Source organism: Chroicocephalus ridibundus, chromosome 3, assembly GCF_963924245.1.
Source record: "Chroicocephalus ridibundus chromosome 3, bChrRid1.1, whole genome shotgun sequence".
NCBI classification, from domain to species: Eukaryota; Metazoa; Chordata; class Aves; order Charadriiformes; family Laridae; genus Chroicocephalus; species Chroicocephalus ridibundus.
The window spans coordinates 112,513,793-112,530,171 of NC_086286.1; the positions used below are offsets into that span (position 1 = coordinate 112,513,793).

The 16,379-nt window shown below is 48.8% G+C and overlaps 1 protein-coding gene across 2 annotated transcripts; it reads left to right on the forward strand.

The window, feature by feature from the left end:
* The first annotated feature begins 963 nt into the window (after positions 1–963).
* KLF11 (KLF transcription factor 11) lies at positions 964–11,253 on the forward strand. Of its 2 annotated transcripts, XR_010070457.1 has the most exons (5): positions 964–1,147; positions 3,361–3,615; positions 4,958–5,951; positions 7,980–9,938; positions 10,408–11,253. XR_010070457.1 is itself a non-coding variant. In XM_063330464.1 (4 exons), the coding sequence occupies exons 1-4, from the start codon at positions 1,106–1,108 to the stop codon at positions 8,282–8,284; spliced, it is 1,596 nt and encodes a 531-aa protein (XP_063186534.1). In that variant the 5' UTR covers positions 964–1,105; the 3' UTR covers positions 8,285–11,253. The 2 variants fall into 2 exon arrangements, 1 of the variants encoding a protein (XP_063186534.1); XM_063330464.1 differs by having other exon boundaries at positions 7,980–11,253.
* Positions 11,254–16,379: the final 5,126 nt, after the last annotated feature.

Consider the following 16,379-nt stretch of genomic DNA (forward strand, 5'->3'; position numbering starts at 1 on the left):
GGATGAGCGGTAACGGTTTTAAACTGAAACAGGGGAAATTTAGATTGGATATCAGGAAGAAATCCTTTCCTGTGAGGGTGGTGAGGCACTGGCACAGGTTGCCCAGGGAAGCTGTGGATGCCCCATCCCTGGAGGTGTTCAAGGCCAGGCTGGATGGGGCTTTGAGCAGCCTGGTCTAGTGGGAGGTGTCCCTGCCCATGGCAGGGGGTGGCACTGGATGGTCTTTAAGGACCCTTCCAACCCGAACCATTCGATATGAAAAAAAGGGAGATTCGGTTAAACGCGGGGAAAGAGGGGAAGGGCACGCCCGGCCGGGCGAGCGGCGGCGGGAGGGGCTCGGCTGGGGACTGTCCCTCCACGTCCCCCGCCCGGACAGGGGCGGTGTCACCTCCCGAGGAGCGGCGGAAGGGACAAAGACGGATAATCGCGGGGGGAAGGGGGAGAAAAAAAACCAAAAAGTTTATTTTTGGCTGCATTTTATCGCTCCAATTGTGAGATTTTTCACCAGACGCCGCCGCGCGGGGGGCGGATGGGGGGGGGAGGGGTGCCTGCGTGCGGCGCGGCACGGCACGCACGGCGCGCGGGGGATGGCGGTGGGGGAGGGGAGCCGCGCCCCCGCGCGCCCCGCCCCGCCACACCCCCCCCCCCCCCCCCCCCCGCGCGCGGGCATTCCCGGCCACCGCCCCTCTCCCCCCGCCCCCCCCCGACCTTTCCCCCAGTTTCCAGCGCGCGCTCCCCCGCCCGCCGCACGGCCCCGCCCCCTCCCTTCCCGCCCGCCGCGCCCACGCGCCGCCCTTCCCGCCCGCCACGAAGCGATCACGCCCGGCCGCCGCCGCTGATTGGGCGGAAGAGGGCGGCGGCGGGCGGCGATTGGCCAGGAGCCGGGCCCCCCGCCCGCCCTCCCGCCCCGCCCGCGTTGTCTGGCGCAGGGAGTGCCCCGCAGCGCGGCCCCGGCGGGCGGGGGAGGCGGGAACGGGGGGGAGGCGGCGCCGGTTCCGGCTGCTGGTGCTCGGTGTGTGTGTGTGCGCGCGCGCTGCTGTGGCTGCTCGCCGGCCACACCGCTGCTGTTGCTGCCGCTGCCGCCGCCACCCGCCGGAGCCGCGCCATGCACAGCTCGCCCTGCTCGGAGATGGGGGATGCGTCCACGGTAAGCGGAGGGAGGGAAGGGGCGGCGGGCGCCCCCCGAGCCGGGGGCAGCCGGCCCGGGCCGGGCACGTGCTCGGCGGCGGGCAGGGGCGCGGACACCGGTGTCGCCTCAGGAGGGGGTGGGTCGTCCCTCGGGACCGTTACCCCCAGGGGTTGGTCGATTGGGACCGTTGCTCACCGTGGGTAGGGGTCGGTTGGGACCGTTGCTCAGCCGAGGCGGGGGTCGGTTGGGACCGTTACCCGCCGCGGGGGGTGGTCGGTCGGTGCCGTTCCCTCAGGGGCGGGTGTCGCCCTGGTCACCTGCCGGAGGGGGGGGCGGCCCTGCCATAGCCGCCGTGTGGGGGCGGCGGCAGGGCGGCAGCTGCCTTTCTCCTCCTCCTCCTCCTCCTTCCCCTCTTCCCGCCATCCGCCCCTCCGCGGCGCCGCCCGGCCGGGGGCAGCCGCCGTGAGGCGTGGAGCGGGCGGGGGTGGCGCGGCCCCCGCCGGCGGGAAGAGGCGCTGCCCGGAGCGGGGAGGGAGGGAAGGAAGGGGGGCCCGCACCGTCCCTGCCCGCGCACGTACGGGGTGATGTGAGGACACCGGCCAGCCGCCGTCAGCCATTCCCTGGCAGCCGGAGAGACCGGGCTGCTGCCCTAGCCTTAAAAAAAGGGTGGTTGGTTTTGTTTTCGCTTTTTTTTTTTTTGAAAAGGGGAATATTTTGTCACGTTTCCTTAGGGAAAACTGCTCTCCTGAAACGTTGAGTTAGAAAAAAAAAATAATCTGGCGGTTTGGTTGCCTGCAGTCGGGCTCTGAGGAAGACTCGCAGGTTTAGCGCAGAGCTTCGCCCGGGGCGGCTCCTGTTTGACAGGCGCTCTAGGTCCCGACAGCGCTTTTTGCCCTCGTTCCCCTTCTCGTTTTTTTCAGTGGAAGTTCTTGGAAGCGCCTCTCAGAGAGGTTAATAGCTTCAGAGCGCTTTAACCCCTTCCCGCCCCCAACCTTGGTATCTCCATGCGTGGTACCTCTTGTTTTAGGCGAAAGTCCTCGCTGAGTGCAGTACTGGCATTATGTTTAACGTGTTTGCCACGCACATCCCCATAGTTGGGACAATGTCACACAGCTTTGCATCTTTGTGACACTGTTGAGCCAGGATCATTCCACCTTTGTTAAGACAAAATTCGTTGACTAAGTGTGTAAATGATGTCATCCAACAAGCCCTCTAGGGCTTTAGACTGTCTTAAAGGTGTGTGCTTGTTGTTGCTTTTTTAGTTAAAACCCTTCGCTGCAGTATGTAAGCACGCTGTGTAACAGCATTAGGCTCGAGAATCTTGGTCCACGCTGCTGAATCCCAGCCTTTGCAGTTAGTTGGTGTGCCTAAAGACTGGAAGAGTTTGAATGTTTAGTTGAGACCGAGTGGGCACGTGAGCCAGAAAGCAGCAGCTCAGCATAGCTTTTGGAATCACTGTTAAGCACTGAAGGCATTTTATGAAGTTTGTGTATCCTTTCACAGAGAAGTCAAGTGTTTTGCATGCATGCATACACACACAAATTTTCTGTGATGCTTGCATTTGGAAACAATATGATTACATTGGTCTTCATGTTACTTCTAGTGTGTCTTGGGATACCTAGCACCTTTGTAGTATCATACCTTTCTAAAGTACAATACAAGCAATTTCCACTGCACTTTGAAGACTACTTTCCTTCCCTGCACCCCGGCTTCTCTGTTGGTAAAATTAAGATTAAAATGCTTCTACAAGGTGTGGTACTCTGAATCAGTGATCATACCTTAAAGCATCTTACTGTCAGCTGAAATTTATCTTCTCAATGTTACCAGAATGAAATCAGTACTGAATAGGAGTCGCCTTTTGGGTCTGGGAAACAGCCTTGTCTAAACAAGGTTGGAAGTCAGGATTTCTTTGCTCTTTTTGTTTGTATACAAGTGTGGGATGTGTTTACTCAGAGCAGTGTAATCTAGGAAAGTAACTCTGGAAATGTGAGCTACACACATATCTGTTCCTTTCCTCCAAATCATACTATTTATTTTTTTTTTTTTAAAGAGTGGCAGGGGTGGGAAGATGAGCCTGTGGGGGGAGGGTAAGAGTTGAGCTGACTGGTAAAAGCCTTGCCGCAGGCATGGGATCTGTTTCAGATGACCTTCATCGTGAGCAGACAGTATGTGGGTGGTGGTGGCTTTGTATTCTGACTTGTCCTAATAGCCAGTAATCCGATTACATTTAGGTTGACATTGTGGACATCTATGAGTCTATCCGTGAAAGGCAGCGTCATGACAGCGAAAGGTCTACCTGCAGCACCTTGGAGCAGAACGACATTGAAGCTGTTGAAGCGCTTGTTTGTATGAGCTCCTGGGGTCAAAGATCGCAGAAAGGTGACATATTAAAGATAAGGCCACTTACACCCTTCTCGGATTCTGGTGATTTCACAATGCACGCTGAGGCTACATCTGAATTACCAAAGGACTATTTATCTACGCTGGTAAGAAAAACATGAATGCAAAATAAATATGCCTGATACCTGGGTGTTACATCTCTGCAATGTTTTAACTTGGCCAGCAAAGACAGCTTGATCATGTGTCCCTGCGTACAATAGCTATGGTGCAGCCAGTGCTGTGTGTGTACATGGAATAGTGAGGTGGGAGTGTTGAGTTTGTTTTTTTTCTGCTGTCTCTGGAATGGCGAATGTAGGGGTTTGATCCCTTGTTAAATCTAGATGTGAAAGCGCTTGCTGATGGGTTACTTAACTTGACAGCTGAGGATGCTGCCTGGGTGGTTATTGCAGGTTTCTTGGAGCACTTGGAGTAAAAATGGCAGAATGAGCCTCAGTGATTCAGCACCGACTTATCTGCAAGCACTATATGAAAAAGGTACTTGACGACATTTGGCTTCACTCTGGTCATTATAAGAGAAAGTACAGGTTACCATTATGAAATATACAGTTTAATTAGTTTCTGTGCTATGTGTTTGTACATGTAGTCTGTTATTTCTCCAGAGCATCGGTCTACTCTGGCTGACTAATGTCGGTTGAATCACAGGTTTTTTTGTTGCAGTTTATGTTGCAACAGAAGTAGGAATTAAAAAAAAAAAAAGGGCTTGGTGCTGTTCGGGTTTCAGATGGTTAAGGCCCATTTCAACCAGTACGCTTCTAGTATACAATTATGTCAGGAAGAAGGGGAATAATACAGGGAAGAGGCTGACATAGTATGGCAGCAAGTTGACGGAGTTCTGTCATACTCCTGCCGCTCAGTGTTGGCACTGTCTCTTGAGCAGCACAGGACACAGGCATGAGATTTCTGTGGTAAAGGAGGAAGGAGAGGTGGTGTCAGCAAGAGCGCAATGGATGAATAAGAAGGGATAGAGTGTTTCCATTTGTATATATCTCAGAAGTTGCCACCAGCTGATGGGGTAATCATTGATAAAAGTTGTCAGGCTTCCTGGAAGCTTGAAATTGAAATGGTACAGTATCGATATCTGTTGCTAGTCTATTTTCTGTGAACAGCAGAGAGAGTCTCATAGCCTCTTACAGCTGCGCCTGTTGCTGAGGAGAAAGGAATGAGAGAGTTTTTGTAGCACAGTGAGTGGACATGCAATGTTTTCTGCAGGTTTACATCTGCCTCATTGCCTTCGTTTTATTAATGTGCCTTTGAGCATATTCAGAGTGGCCATCAGATGAGGCAATGTGTGCTTTAATCAGTTTGTCCCAAGAGTCAGGTTCTGAGATTCTGAGAAGAGGGTGTAATTTTATTTTTCACAGTAAAGATAGTGAAAAATTGAGCTATGAAATTACCTGATGTATAATAATGGTATGTTCTTGTTTGCAGTGCATGACCCCTCCGCACAGCCCCGACTTTGTTGAGATATCAGCTGCTATGCTTCTCTCCTCACAAGTCACTTACTCCAAACCAAGGACTGTCATGGCAAATACAGCTGCCTGCTCAGTCACGTCAGCGACTGGTGCCTCCCCCATAACCAAGCCATCTGTTATCAACATGGAGCGACAGTGCAGTCAGAAGCCGGAGATATCTGAATCCTTTGCCCCTCAGCCTTGCAGGGCCATGGCAACAAGTGTGATACGTCACACAGGTGATAGTTCTGCTTACCATCACATTCCTGCTGTGCAAGAGAAAACAAAGGTAACTTCAGGCTGCAGCAGTTCCAGAGACTGGTGTGGGGCAGATGACCGAAGACATTCCAGGCTGCCACAGGACACGTGTGCCACGCATGATTTAATTAACAAAACCTCTCCAGTACATCAGCCTTATGCACATGACTCCAGTGATATTGTGACCAATAAAGGACAACTACCAGTCCGGCCTGTTTCGCCACAGACCCACTTACCAAAGAATTGTGAGAATGACTTGCAAAAAAGAGCTACCCCAGTGACACCTGTCCCCGTTTCAAGCCCCCAGGTTCTCTGTCAAATGATCCCTTTAAATGGACAAAGCAGTATGATCAATGCCTATGTCAAGCCTTCAACTCCAACAGTCTCAACTCCCATGAAACCTATTTTACCGCAGACAGCCCCGCTCTCTCAGCCTGTACTCATGGGACCTTCTGTGCCTCAGGGGACCGTCATGCTGGTTCTTCCACAGACTGCTGTCACACAGACACCACAGTGCCCGCAAACAGTAATGACTGTTGGGAACACCAAGTTACTGCCCCTTGCTCCTGCTCCTGTGTTCATAGCTTCTGGTCAAAGCTGTGCCCCCCAGATGGACTTTTCTAGACGGAGGAATTATGTTTGCAACTTCCCTGGGTGCAAGAAAACCTATTTCAAAAGCTCCCACCTCAAAGCCCACCTTCGTACCCACACTGGTGTGTATGACAGGGCAGGTCCTTTGTTACTCCAGCACTGTCTTGCCTTGGGGAGCTGAAATGCACATTTTTTGCGGGGAGGGGGTGGGAAAGGGAAGAGGCAGGTGACCGGGAAACTTCTGCTCATCTCGGGGAAGAGAGGAATGTTCATTCTCCGTGGGCAAGCAAAACAAGACAGACTTTGTTCTGAGACCTCATCTGACCCCATAGTGTTAGTTGAATTTCACATGCTTTAGTTGGAGCGAAGCTTTGCCGTCTGTGTGTGTGTGTTTAGGTTTGAGTGGAATCCTGCCATCTGGACTAGACCAAAATGAATTGTGCAAGTCCCTTTTTTTGGGGCATGGAGAAATCTGGTGTAAGCAAACCATAGTACAGGTAGTTGCTCTTAATTGTTACAAAAGCAAAAGAAAAGAGAGAAAGTCAGAAACTGCACATTTTTCTGGAGTTTTGTTTAGGCTAAATGGGAATGTGTTGAGATTTTGGGCTGCTGTGTTAGGAGGCAGAGCTACTACAGGAATGTAGCTGTTTATTCAGTTACAGAGAGGGAATTTTAAAGGTAAATGAAAATTAATTGTAATTAATATGAGCTGATTTGCTCCATAAAATGCAGTCACTGTGTTGTCAGTGTACATGTGTTTTACTTATCCTTTTTCTAGCTCCGAGATCCTGTTAAGTTAAAACTGACTTGAGTGCTTAGGGACTACTTTTGATGTTGAGGGATAGGCATAGCAGGAGATTGGTACAGAATAGCTCATTCAAAAGTTTGTCTAATTTTGGTTTTCCTTGGCTTTTTTCCCCCACTGTCCCTTGCCCCACAGACACTGTGGTTTATTGGATGTCAGCTTCTGTGGCAGGATTTGCATTAATTTTCCAGTTTGTCTTTACAGTTCCTTTGGGGAAAGAGCTTAAACCCTGTATGAAGCTGATAATCCTCGTAAACCAGAGCTCAGAGGTAGAATGATGCTTCTGCTTCTGGCTTGAGAATTAAGTGCTGCAGGCTGCTCAATTAACCTGGCACTACAGGATAAACATGGACTAGTAATAAGTGTCTTGCTTTGAGCCCGTGCTGCTGCTGCTCCATAGGGAAGCTGTGTGTGTCCTTGTATTGTGATTAAGAGTAGGACGTCTATGGGAGGTGAAGCACACAGACCCTTCACTAGCTAGTCCACGTTACAGGATCAGGAGGCAGAGCAGTTCAGCTTTCTTTTCCCACCTTTTCCCTGCGCACTGAGTAACTAGGTGATACCATGTACACCAAACAATAGACATTTACTCTCAATATCTGAAATAAGAACAACGCTTCTGTGGGGCTTCCTTTCTGCTGGTTGCTTTTGTTCTGCTCCAGAGCATTACCATAAATTTGTGTCATGTGGTAGATGTTTATCTTGAGCTTTATGGGGTTTGCTCGTGGTAGATCACACTGTTTAGGATAGCTTTGATGTTACGCAGTTGCCCAGGATGAGCAGAAGCTAACATGGACAGCCATCCTGACTGCAGTCATTCCTGGGCGTGCAGAACTCCCCTAGCTGTCTGTTGGACATCCAGCTGCCTGGGGATGGCAGGACAGGCCATTCCTTGGTAGGACTCGCTGGAGTGGTGCGTTTGTGTGTAGGACTGGAGCAGCAGAGCTCTGAGGCCTGATTCCAGGCTTCTTGTTTGCCTGTGGTATTTGCTGATGACATGCAGCAGCCCTAGAGCTGTGGTCATGCAGGGACAGGGGCAGGGGTTCACTTCTAGTTCAGTCAGCGGATAAGGTAGCTTTAAACCCAGTTTAAAGAAAAAGATGAAGAATGGTTTTGGATAATTGGAAAAAATAGACTCGTTTAAATAACATTTAAAGAGATATGTGTCAGGGAATAAGTAGATTTTTCTCTGGAACGCAACTTGAGCTTAAGCTAATGTTGACTGCACACATGAGCAGTTCTGTGGAGTTCATCAATTTTTGCAAGGCAAGATTTAAGTTAGCTCTTTGCTAAGACTGTAACACAGCTTCTCAAAAGTAAGTTATGCTTCTTTTATGTCCTGCAGGAGAAAAGCCTTTCAGCTGCAACTGGGAAGGCTGTGACAAGAAGTTTGCCCGCTCAGATGAACTGTCACGCCACCGTAGAACTCACACGGGAGAGAAGAAGTTTGCTTGTCCTGTGTGTGAGCGTCGCTTCATGCGCAGTGATCACTTGACAAAGCACACCCGCCGCCATATGACCACAAAGAAGATCCCCAGCTGGCAGACAGAGGTTGGCAAACTCAACAGAATTGCCACAGCAGAGAAACCGAAAAGCAGCAGTGCTCTGAGCATGCTCATCCCCATGCCGTCGTCCGTCTGTCAGGGCTAGTGAGAGGATGCTCCTTCTCTACAAGCTTTCTGAAAATCAGGAAGAGCTCTGATGGCTACAACAGAACTGACAATGGCTTTTTTCCCCTCCCGTGTTTGTGCATACTTTAGTTTCCCTTGAGTGCTCTATTAATAATGCTATGTGAGACACCTATCATATCTTTCCTTGTCCCTTCCCTATTTGTTTTTTTTCAATACTTGGGCAAATGCAATCACCAGCACTTCAGGAAACCAGAACTCTTTGGAAGTTATTTTGGCAATAGGTTAAAAAAGTCACTTGTAATGTTTGCTGTTGATATTTTGATGGACAGTAAAACAGGGTGATTTTTAATTTTTATACTAGTATTTTCTATACCAAATATATTTTGTATTTATTCATTTTGGTCTTGATGTGCAGGCAAATTACTTGACCTGCATTAGTAGGGGTGTGCAGGATGAGACCCAGAGTTCTGGAAACTCCTTTTCAGTAAACCTAAAGAATTGCATTCAGAGCATTTTGTAAACACATATTTGATAACTCTTAGTGGTTGGGATTTTCACACTTGCAGATCCTGATCCTGCAATGGGCTGGTGCTGTTACACCCTCCTTACGCAGGTAACCTTGGAGGTTTGAGATCTAAGTGTGTCGTCATTTTTAAAACAAACCAAACCAGAATGACTTTCGTTCAGAAAAGAAGTGTTGAAATCCTCGACATTTTGTAAATTCATACCCTTTGCAAGTAGAAGCCCTTGTGACTTTTGGTAGAAGTTTGATGTACTGGGCATTCCTGAGTCCACACTCCACTGGAGCGAAGTTTGGAGGAGCCAGGCTTCTCTGATGGAGGTAGAAGCACAAACACTGTTTAGAAGCTTTGACACTAAAAATTATGCTATACTTTTCAGTCCTACTAAACCAGCATATCAAAATCTACAGAAAAATGCAAAAATGGCAACCCGTGAATAATTAGCTGGGTCTCTGTAATTTTTTTTTTTTGAGTACAGGATAAATAGAAAATTAAGGTTGTTTTTTTTTATGTATCGTGGATGCTTGTGCACCTTATAGGAAATTGTTCAAGGCTTTCATTTACCTGTATCAAAGCACCAGAGGAAGTACTAATTGTGTTTTGACTTAAGAAATAGCCACCGTGTCAACTTGATGATGCTCTTCGTGTGGCCTTATACTTCTCCACAGTACTTTGTATAAAATCACCCTTTTCTATTAAATGAGGTATTCTCCCAGTTGAATGGATTTTCTTTTACACAAAGTGTAAATACGGCTAAGAAGTGGAATCGCTGGCTGCAGGAGCTCTGTGTTGCACTGGCGTGGTGTGAGTAATAAAATGCCGCTAGCACAATGGGACTGCTGGGTTTCCGCGGTGCGGAAGGATGTGTGTACGTATTGTAGCGGAGCTGACAGCGGAGCTGTTGTGCTGTCAGGCACCAGGTGGTGTTTTGCTGGGAGATGGCTCACCTGCTGAACGGAATATTTCTGTGGCGTTTATTCCTGCTGGACTCTTCAGCCACTCCTGCGCTGAAGCTTAGTTGAGCACTGAGGAGGACTTTTTTCCTGGATGTGTAAAATGTGGATAACTAGGAATGCGCTCTCTTGCACTGCTTCGTTGTTCTAAAACCCTGGTCTCGCTTCTCTGTGTGGGCAAAACGCGGTTCTCGTCGATGTAAGTGCACACTTGCTGATCTCGGCTAGAACTCCCCTGAAATCAGCGGAGACCCATTTCAGTTGAAAGCGGAGTATGTCATTACTTTTACACTTAAGGCTATAGTTATAATTAATGATAGTAAGTTTTCATACTGTACTAAATTGGAATATTGTGCTCGGTGTACTGAAGTTTTTGTGCCTGACCTTTGAAGTGTCTGCACCCTGTTGGCTCTGGTCACCACAGCTGCTGGTCTCTGTTGATACCCAGTTTCCCAAATTTGTGTGCTGAAGAAAGACATTGCTGCTCCTCTTTTTTTTTTTTTTGTTTGGTGGTTTTTTTTGGTTTTGTTTTGTTAAAATCCCTTTAGAAGTCCCTTAGAACAAGAAGTTTGACTTTTGGATGCCATTTTAGCATGCTTTTAACCGGGGAAAGAATGTCCTGTCTCAGTCTAGTAGCCAATTCAGTACTATTTTTTTTTTTTTTACAGACCAACCATTTATGGTGTTCACCTGAGCAAAACAGTTTGGAGACTCGTGTCATGATTTAGTAAATTGTCATGTTAGTTTGTTGCATCGTAGCGGGGGAAAGACTGGAGAATATGGAATTTCAAAAAGTGTGTGTCATGACACGGAAAAGCGATGGCTCCCTCTTTGTTAGTTTTACTTGGCCTGGGATTCCTCGCAGCTGGCTCCCACCAGGTGCGCGCTGCCTCTTGCCGCCTGTGCCCAGGATGTGTGGCTCTTTCTGCCGTGGATGTGCACGAATAGCCGAGCCGTGGCGTGGCTGTGTCTGCTCTCTTTGCTCTTTCTGTTCCTTCCTGCTGTGTAGGGGTTATTTACGGACTAAGCATGACTGAGGTAACTGCTCTCTTTGCACTTTACTGCCTGAACTATATTGTTCAGTCTTTTTATTTTGAACCTATATTTTAAAGATATGGAATCACATTTTTGTACCTGTTTTTAACTTTTATTAAATAAAAAGTATGTAATGTGACTGGTTTTAAATCATAAAAAAGTTGTGAATTTTCAGGTTTCGTACATGCCCTTTCTAGAACTATGTAAATCCATCTGGATTAAGTTATATATCTTGGCCAGGGAAGACTTTGGGGCTCACTAGTTCGCTTACCTGTAAAGGCAGGACTTCTTGGGTCCTGTCGTAAATTGGCCAGTGCTTGTCCATGTGTAATTTTACACACCCCTGCTCCTGTATTTGGTGGAAGGTGTACACCACTGCCAGGGTTAGGGGTTTTTGCATGCTGTCTGAAAACAAGAGTCTTGGGATTTGTAACTCTGTTCTAGCGTGGCCTCCGGAAGCTGTCGACAAAAGGTGGAGGTCTGAGTGCTGCTCTGCTAGTGTTGCAAGTTGTGCATGGCACAAACACTGGAAATAAAGAAGAGATGAGATTTTGACCCAAAAGACGGCTGCATTAGCCCTGGTTCTTCCTGTTCCCGCGCTCTGGTGAGGAAGTAGCTCTGGCAGTCTGGCTGTCACCTCCAGGTCTCAGCTGGAAAAGAGGTGACAGCAGCAGCAAATACTTAAAATTTTTAAGCATCTCTGCTGTTTCTTTCCCTCTGACCGGTTCCCAAACTGCAGTGATATTTATTTCTAGCAGGATCGTGTTTTGGTGGAAGAGATGGGGAGGAGAGGATGTAGTGACACCAGCTTTCTGTCACAGCCTTTCACTGCGAGGTGACTCAGTCTTTGCAGTCAGAGCCTTTGGAGAACAAACTGGGAGGGGTGACTCAAGGCTCTGTCTGCAGAAGAGCACATCGTTTTTGGAAGCGTGCAGAAGATGAAAAGAGAAGATCCCGTGGCTGGTCCTGCTTCCCCCTCAGGAGAACAGCTGGAAGGGAAGGCTTTACTGCAGGATCGATGCTCTGTCAGAGCAGCACAAACTCTTCAGCCCTTGGGCTCTGCAGGTCTCCATAACACTTTTGACTCCCAAGGGGACATGTCCTACCTGTCTGTTCCTGCTACTATTTTTCAAGGAAGATTTTCCTGGGCGTTGAGTCATGTCCTAAACAAGAGCTGTAATTTTTATGCCAATTTTCTTGTCTCCCGCGCTTTGCTTATGTGAAACACAACTATGGATTTCACAGTTCTGTGCTCATCTTTCTGCTCTTCCTTGGAACCAAGCTGAGTTCTGAGCTGTTCTGTGCAGCCAGGAGGTGCCCTCTGTACTCATCCTGATGGGGCCGGAGTCTGGAACGTCCTCATCCTGCGAGAGAAAACAGCTCGCACGTGAGGAAGCTTTTCTACCTACTGCTGTGCTAGCACCGGCACCGTGCGGGCAAAAGTCTTTGTCTTGCAGCTATTCTAAATCCATGAAAACTAATAATTTTCTAAAGAAAAATGCATGCGCGCTCAGATGCGTCCATTGGTTTAATGCTGCGTTTTGCAGTTAGACTAGCATTGCTTTCCCGTGCGTGGTTATGCAGCCAAACTTCAGCTTAGCAGCTGCTTGCCTCATCTTGCTCACAAACTGATGAGCACTGGTCTGCCTGTGGTTGGTAGCGGAAGCGTGAATCCATACTGGTGCTGAGGTGGCACCTCTGGGCAGAGGTGGCCTGTGGTGCCGGGTGGCTGCGCGCTCGGTGTGCTCCTCTGGCTGGCTCTCCATTCCCAGCTGTGAAAGCTGTGCGTGCTCAACATCCTGTGAATGATGAAGGTGGCACTTCATCCGTCACCTCTTGCGAGCCTCAGGGCTGCATCTGGCTTGAGTTCATCTGCTGGGATAAATCTTCTAACTGGTTTTGAAGTCTAATCTGTAAGCCCATCTGTCTTTTTACCTTCTGTTTGTGTCTGGTAGCTTGAGGCAGGCTATGGCCATGAAAAAGCAAACTTCTCCCATGTGTGCAGAAAGAGCAAATCATGACTCAAAACCCAACAAGCTACAGGCTAAGGAAACGGTGGGACGGATCGCGAGGAAGCCACAAAGCCTCAGCCACCTCTGCTTGCAGTCCATGCAGTCGGTGGGATTACCGTCCCTGCAGCGGGTATGTTAGCACTGGGACTTTTTCTTTCCAGATTGCTTTCATCCTCTGTCAAATGCAGCCTTCCTCGTTTTCTGCTTCAGCCCTTGAGTGTAGGAGGAGGAAATGGGGTGACGCTCACATCCTGATGTGTGCAGAAGGCCCTGGGCACATCTTAAACATGCAGAAAACTCAAGGAAGCTGGAGCATACCCTTCCCTGGGAGGGTTTTTCCTAGATGGGAAGAATACCTTAGGTTTAACTTTCCCCCTTGCAGTGTCTCTTGAGTTCAGAGCAATTTCTTTTCTGTTGGTTGTCATTGTCCACATAAACTCCCTTCACCCTGTGGGGGGAAAAAACCCAGCTCTGCTGTGGATACCATCTGTGCCAGGCAGCTGGAGCTCTGCATGCCCTGCCGAGTGCGATGGGGAGCTCCGCCATGCTTGTGTGGCACAGCTCCTCCGGGACAGTGACTCTGTTTCAGCTCCCAGGGGGTGTGTGTGAGAATAATTTGGCTGAAAACTTGTTGGGGTTTGATCCTTAGAGGAAGGAGGTTGGGGAAGAGCATCCCTGGGGTGGTGCCACCCTCCTTTCTCCTCTAAAATTGTGAAGGCAAGTAGATGGCAGCAGGGTGCTGGACACGATGCGTCAGGGAACTATTAGTTGCTCTGCTCTCAGGGGTCTTGGCGATGGGATGCTGGCAGATACGCACGTATGGGGACTGTCCTCGCATATGCTGGGCGAAAGGACCAACATTCAGCGTCCTGGAGACAGAGGTGGTCTATAAAGGCCTCCTTCCCTGGGTAGCTGTGGATATGGTGACTGGCTGCTCTTCATCATTCTTTCCAGCCGTCTCACCCTCCCACGGATCAAGCCACAGCTTTGTTTTCCCCACTCAAGTCTACCTACAGCTCCCGACTGCGTTCTTGAAGCTTGTAGATTTTACCGGATAGCTACCCACCCGGTAAAAGACAACTCGCTTCCTAAAACTACTCCATCACTGCCCTGTTTTCTCAGTTGCTCTTTGGGAAGGAGTTCTGCCCACTTACTGGGCTGCCGAAAAGGCAGAGCTCTGCAAAAAGCAGCAGCATCCATTGCAGTGCTGTCAGGGAAAAAGGCATCTACAAAGAAAAGGGGGGGGGGAAGGATTCAAAGCATTTGTTTGCACATGAAAAACCCAGATTTGAGTGAAATCAAGAGTCTGAGTAAGTATGCAAACTGGTTCTGTAGTTTCACGTTCATTAGTTTTGTTTTTTAAGATCTTGGGTTGAGTAATTTAAAAAATATGGCTTTAATGCTTTCACCACCAGAACCTTGCAGCTGGCAGCTTGCTGCGTGGCCAGGCAGGAAACCTCCTCAATGCATGGAAGTTGCTAAGCTCAGAAGTGGCGATATCTCTTCACGCACCAAAGAGTAATTTTTCATGATTAGCTGAAAAAATGACCCTCTTCTGTCCTCTCAGCAACTGTGGTTTTGCCTCGCTTAAAAAATAATAGTAATAGGAGTTAGCTACAGCCAGCCAGCTCTCCTCTTTTGGACTGGTGCAAAACACAGTCCATGCACAGTGTGTAGCGTTTGTCATCGTTAGATGAATAATGCAGTAATGTGGTTAATAGGCATGGCCTTTTGCTGTTTTATTAATGGGATTAATAGTGTTAGCTCAAGACCTGTGCTCAGCTACCCCGTCTTACGCTGTCCGTATTGGACAGGAGGGTAGTTCCTAAAATGATGAATGAGAGACTCTCCGGAACCCGACTTAATTCCAGCAGTACTTGCCAGGAAGTACCGGCAAGCCAAATAATTTTTTGTCTTACAAGCGGCTGTGATTTGATGATGGTTATAGAGGAATACAATGAAAAGAAAACAAACTTCCGGATAATTCACCCCATGGGACGTGAGCATTCACTGCCTGAGATGTGGCAAAGTGAGCCCTGTAGTGCAATTGTCCCCCCCGCCCCTTTTTTTTTTTTTTTTTTTTTTTTTTTTAAGAAAAGAACTATTGATTCAAGAAGTTTCTCTTAAAATCAGTCGAGGGCTCAGGTACTTCTTCAATATGATTATTTACCTCCAAATGATCTAGTGTCCTGTTTTCCCTGAGCAAAGGCTGGATTTAAAGTAGGGTTACGTGGAGACCAGGCAGTTGAAGTGTTGGTTGCTGGAAAGGTTACCTGTGAAACCCATTGCACGTTTATTCCAGGTGCAGAAACATACTTGTCCCTTGGCTATTTAATAAGTTAATTTTGTAAGGAAGCTTAATGGTTTGCTGTGTCCAGTCAAGAGGTTTCTATCAGCCCGACAAGAATATATTCAGTTTAGATTTTATTTTTTTTTTTTTTTATTAGTCACTCTCTACAAAATCCTTAAAACTTAGGCTTTCTTTTATGAGAGCCTGGGATGCGTTGTAGAGCCATCACCTGGGTCAGTCACCAAATGCAGCCTTAGAGAATGAATCTCTGCGAGGGGCGGAGGGACCCGGGGGGTGGCAGAGCCCTGGTCCCTGCCAGTGTCACGCCACGGGATGGAGCTGCCGGCCCTGCCCGGTGCGGGGGCAACTGCCGCGGTGCCCTGCCAGCTCGTCTTGCAGCATGGTCTGACAGCAGCCTGGCCTGACAGCAGCCTGGCTTTTCTTCTGGTTTACTGTGTTACTGGAGGCCACCCAAAAAGGAGCCTGCCCTGGCGATGGGGGAGCTGTGACTGAGCTCCTCGACGCATCTCCCCACACGTGCCAGAGAGGCGGGGGACCTCGGCGGGAGGAAGGGCCTGGCTGAAAGAATGAAATCCCAATTGAAGGGAAATCTAAAACACTGCGGCGATTAAAACGAACGAACGGAGTACTGTGGTCACCTATGGTGCTGGAGTCAGCAGGTCTCTGGTGTTTCTTCTGCTCTCCACAGGCACATTCTGCTCACCCCAGTAGGTCTTTGAGAGCTGCTGAAAACTAATACAAGCTCTGGGAGATCTGCCCGCTGACACGACATGCTGCAGAGAAACTGTGCTCCTGCCACAGCTCAGCAGCATTAATAGGTCTAAAAGTGACTGTTCCTGCCAAAAACTAAAGTGCTATCATTCAAAAGTGGATTTTTTCGGGAAGGTTGGAGAGCCTTTGCTCCAGAGGGCCCACCCGACTTCCCCCAAGCTATGCAAGGACACCTGCTCTCTGCTCTGGCTACTTCTGGGCCACCAAGGTATTGTAGAACCATAGATTGGTTAGCCTTGGAAAGGACCTTAAAGATCATCTAGTTCCAACCCCCTGCCATGGGCAGGGACACCTCCCACTAGACCAGGCTGCTCAGAGCCCCATCCAGCCTGGCCTTGAACACTTCCAGGGATGGGGCAGCCACAGCTTCCCTGGGCAACCTGTTCCAGTGCCTCACCACCCTCACAGTAATGAATTCCTTCCTTACGTCCAACCTAAGTTTCCTTGTTTCAGTTTAAAACTGAAACCTCCCCTGTTTCAGTTTAAAACCGTTACCCTTTGTCCCGTCAAA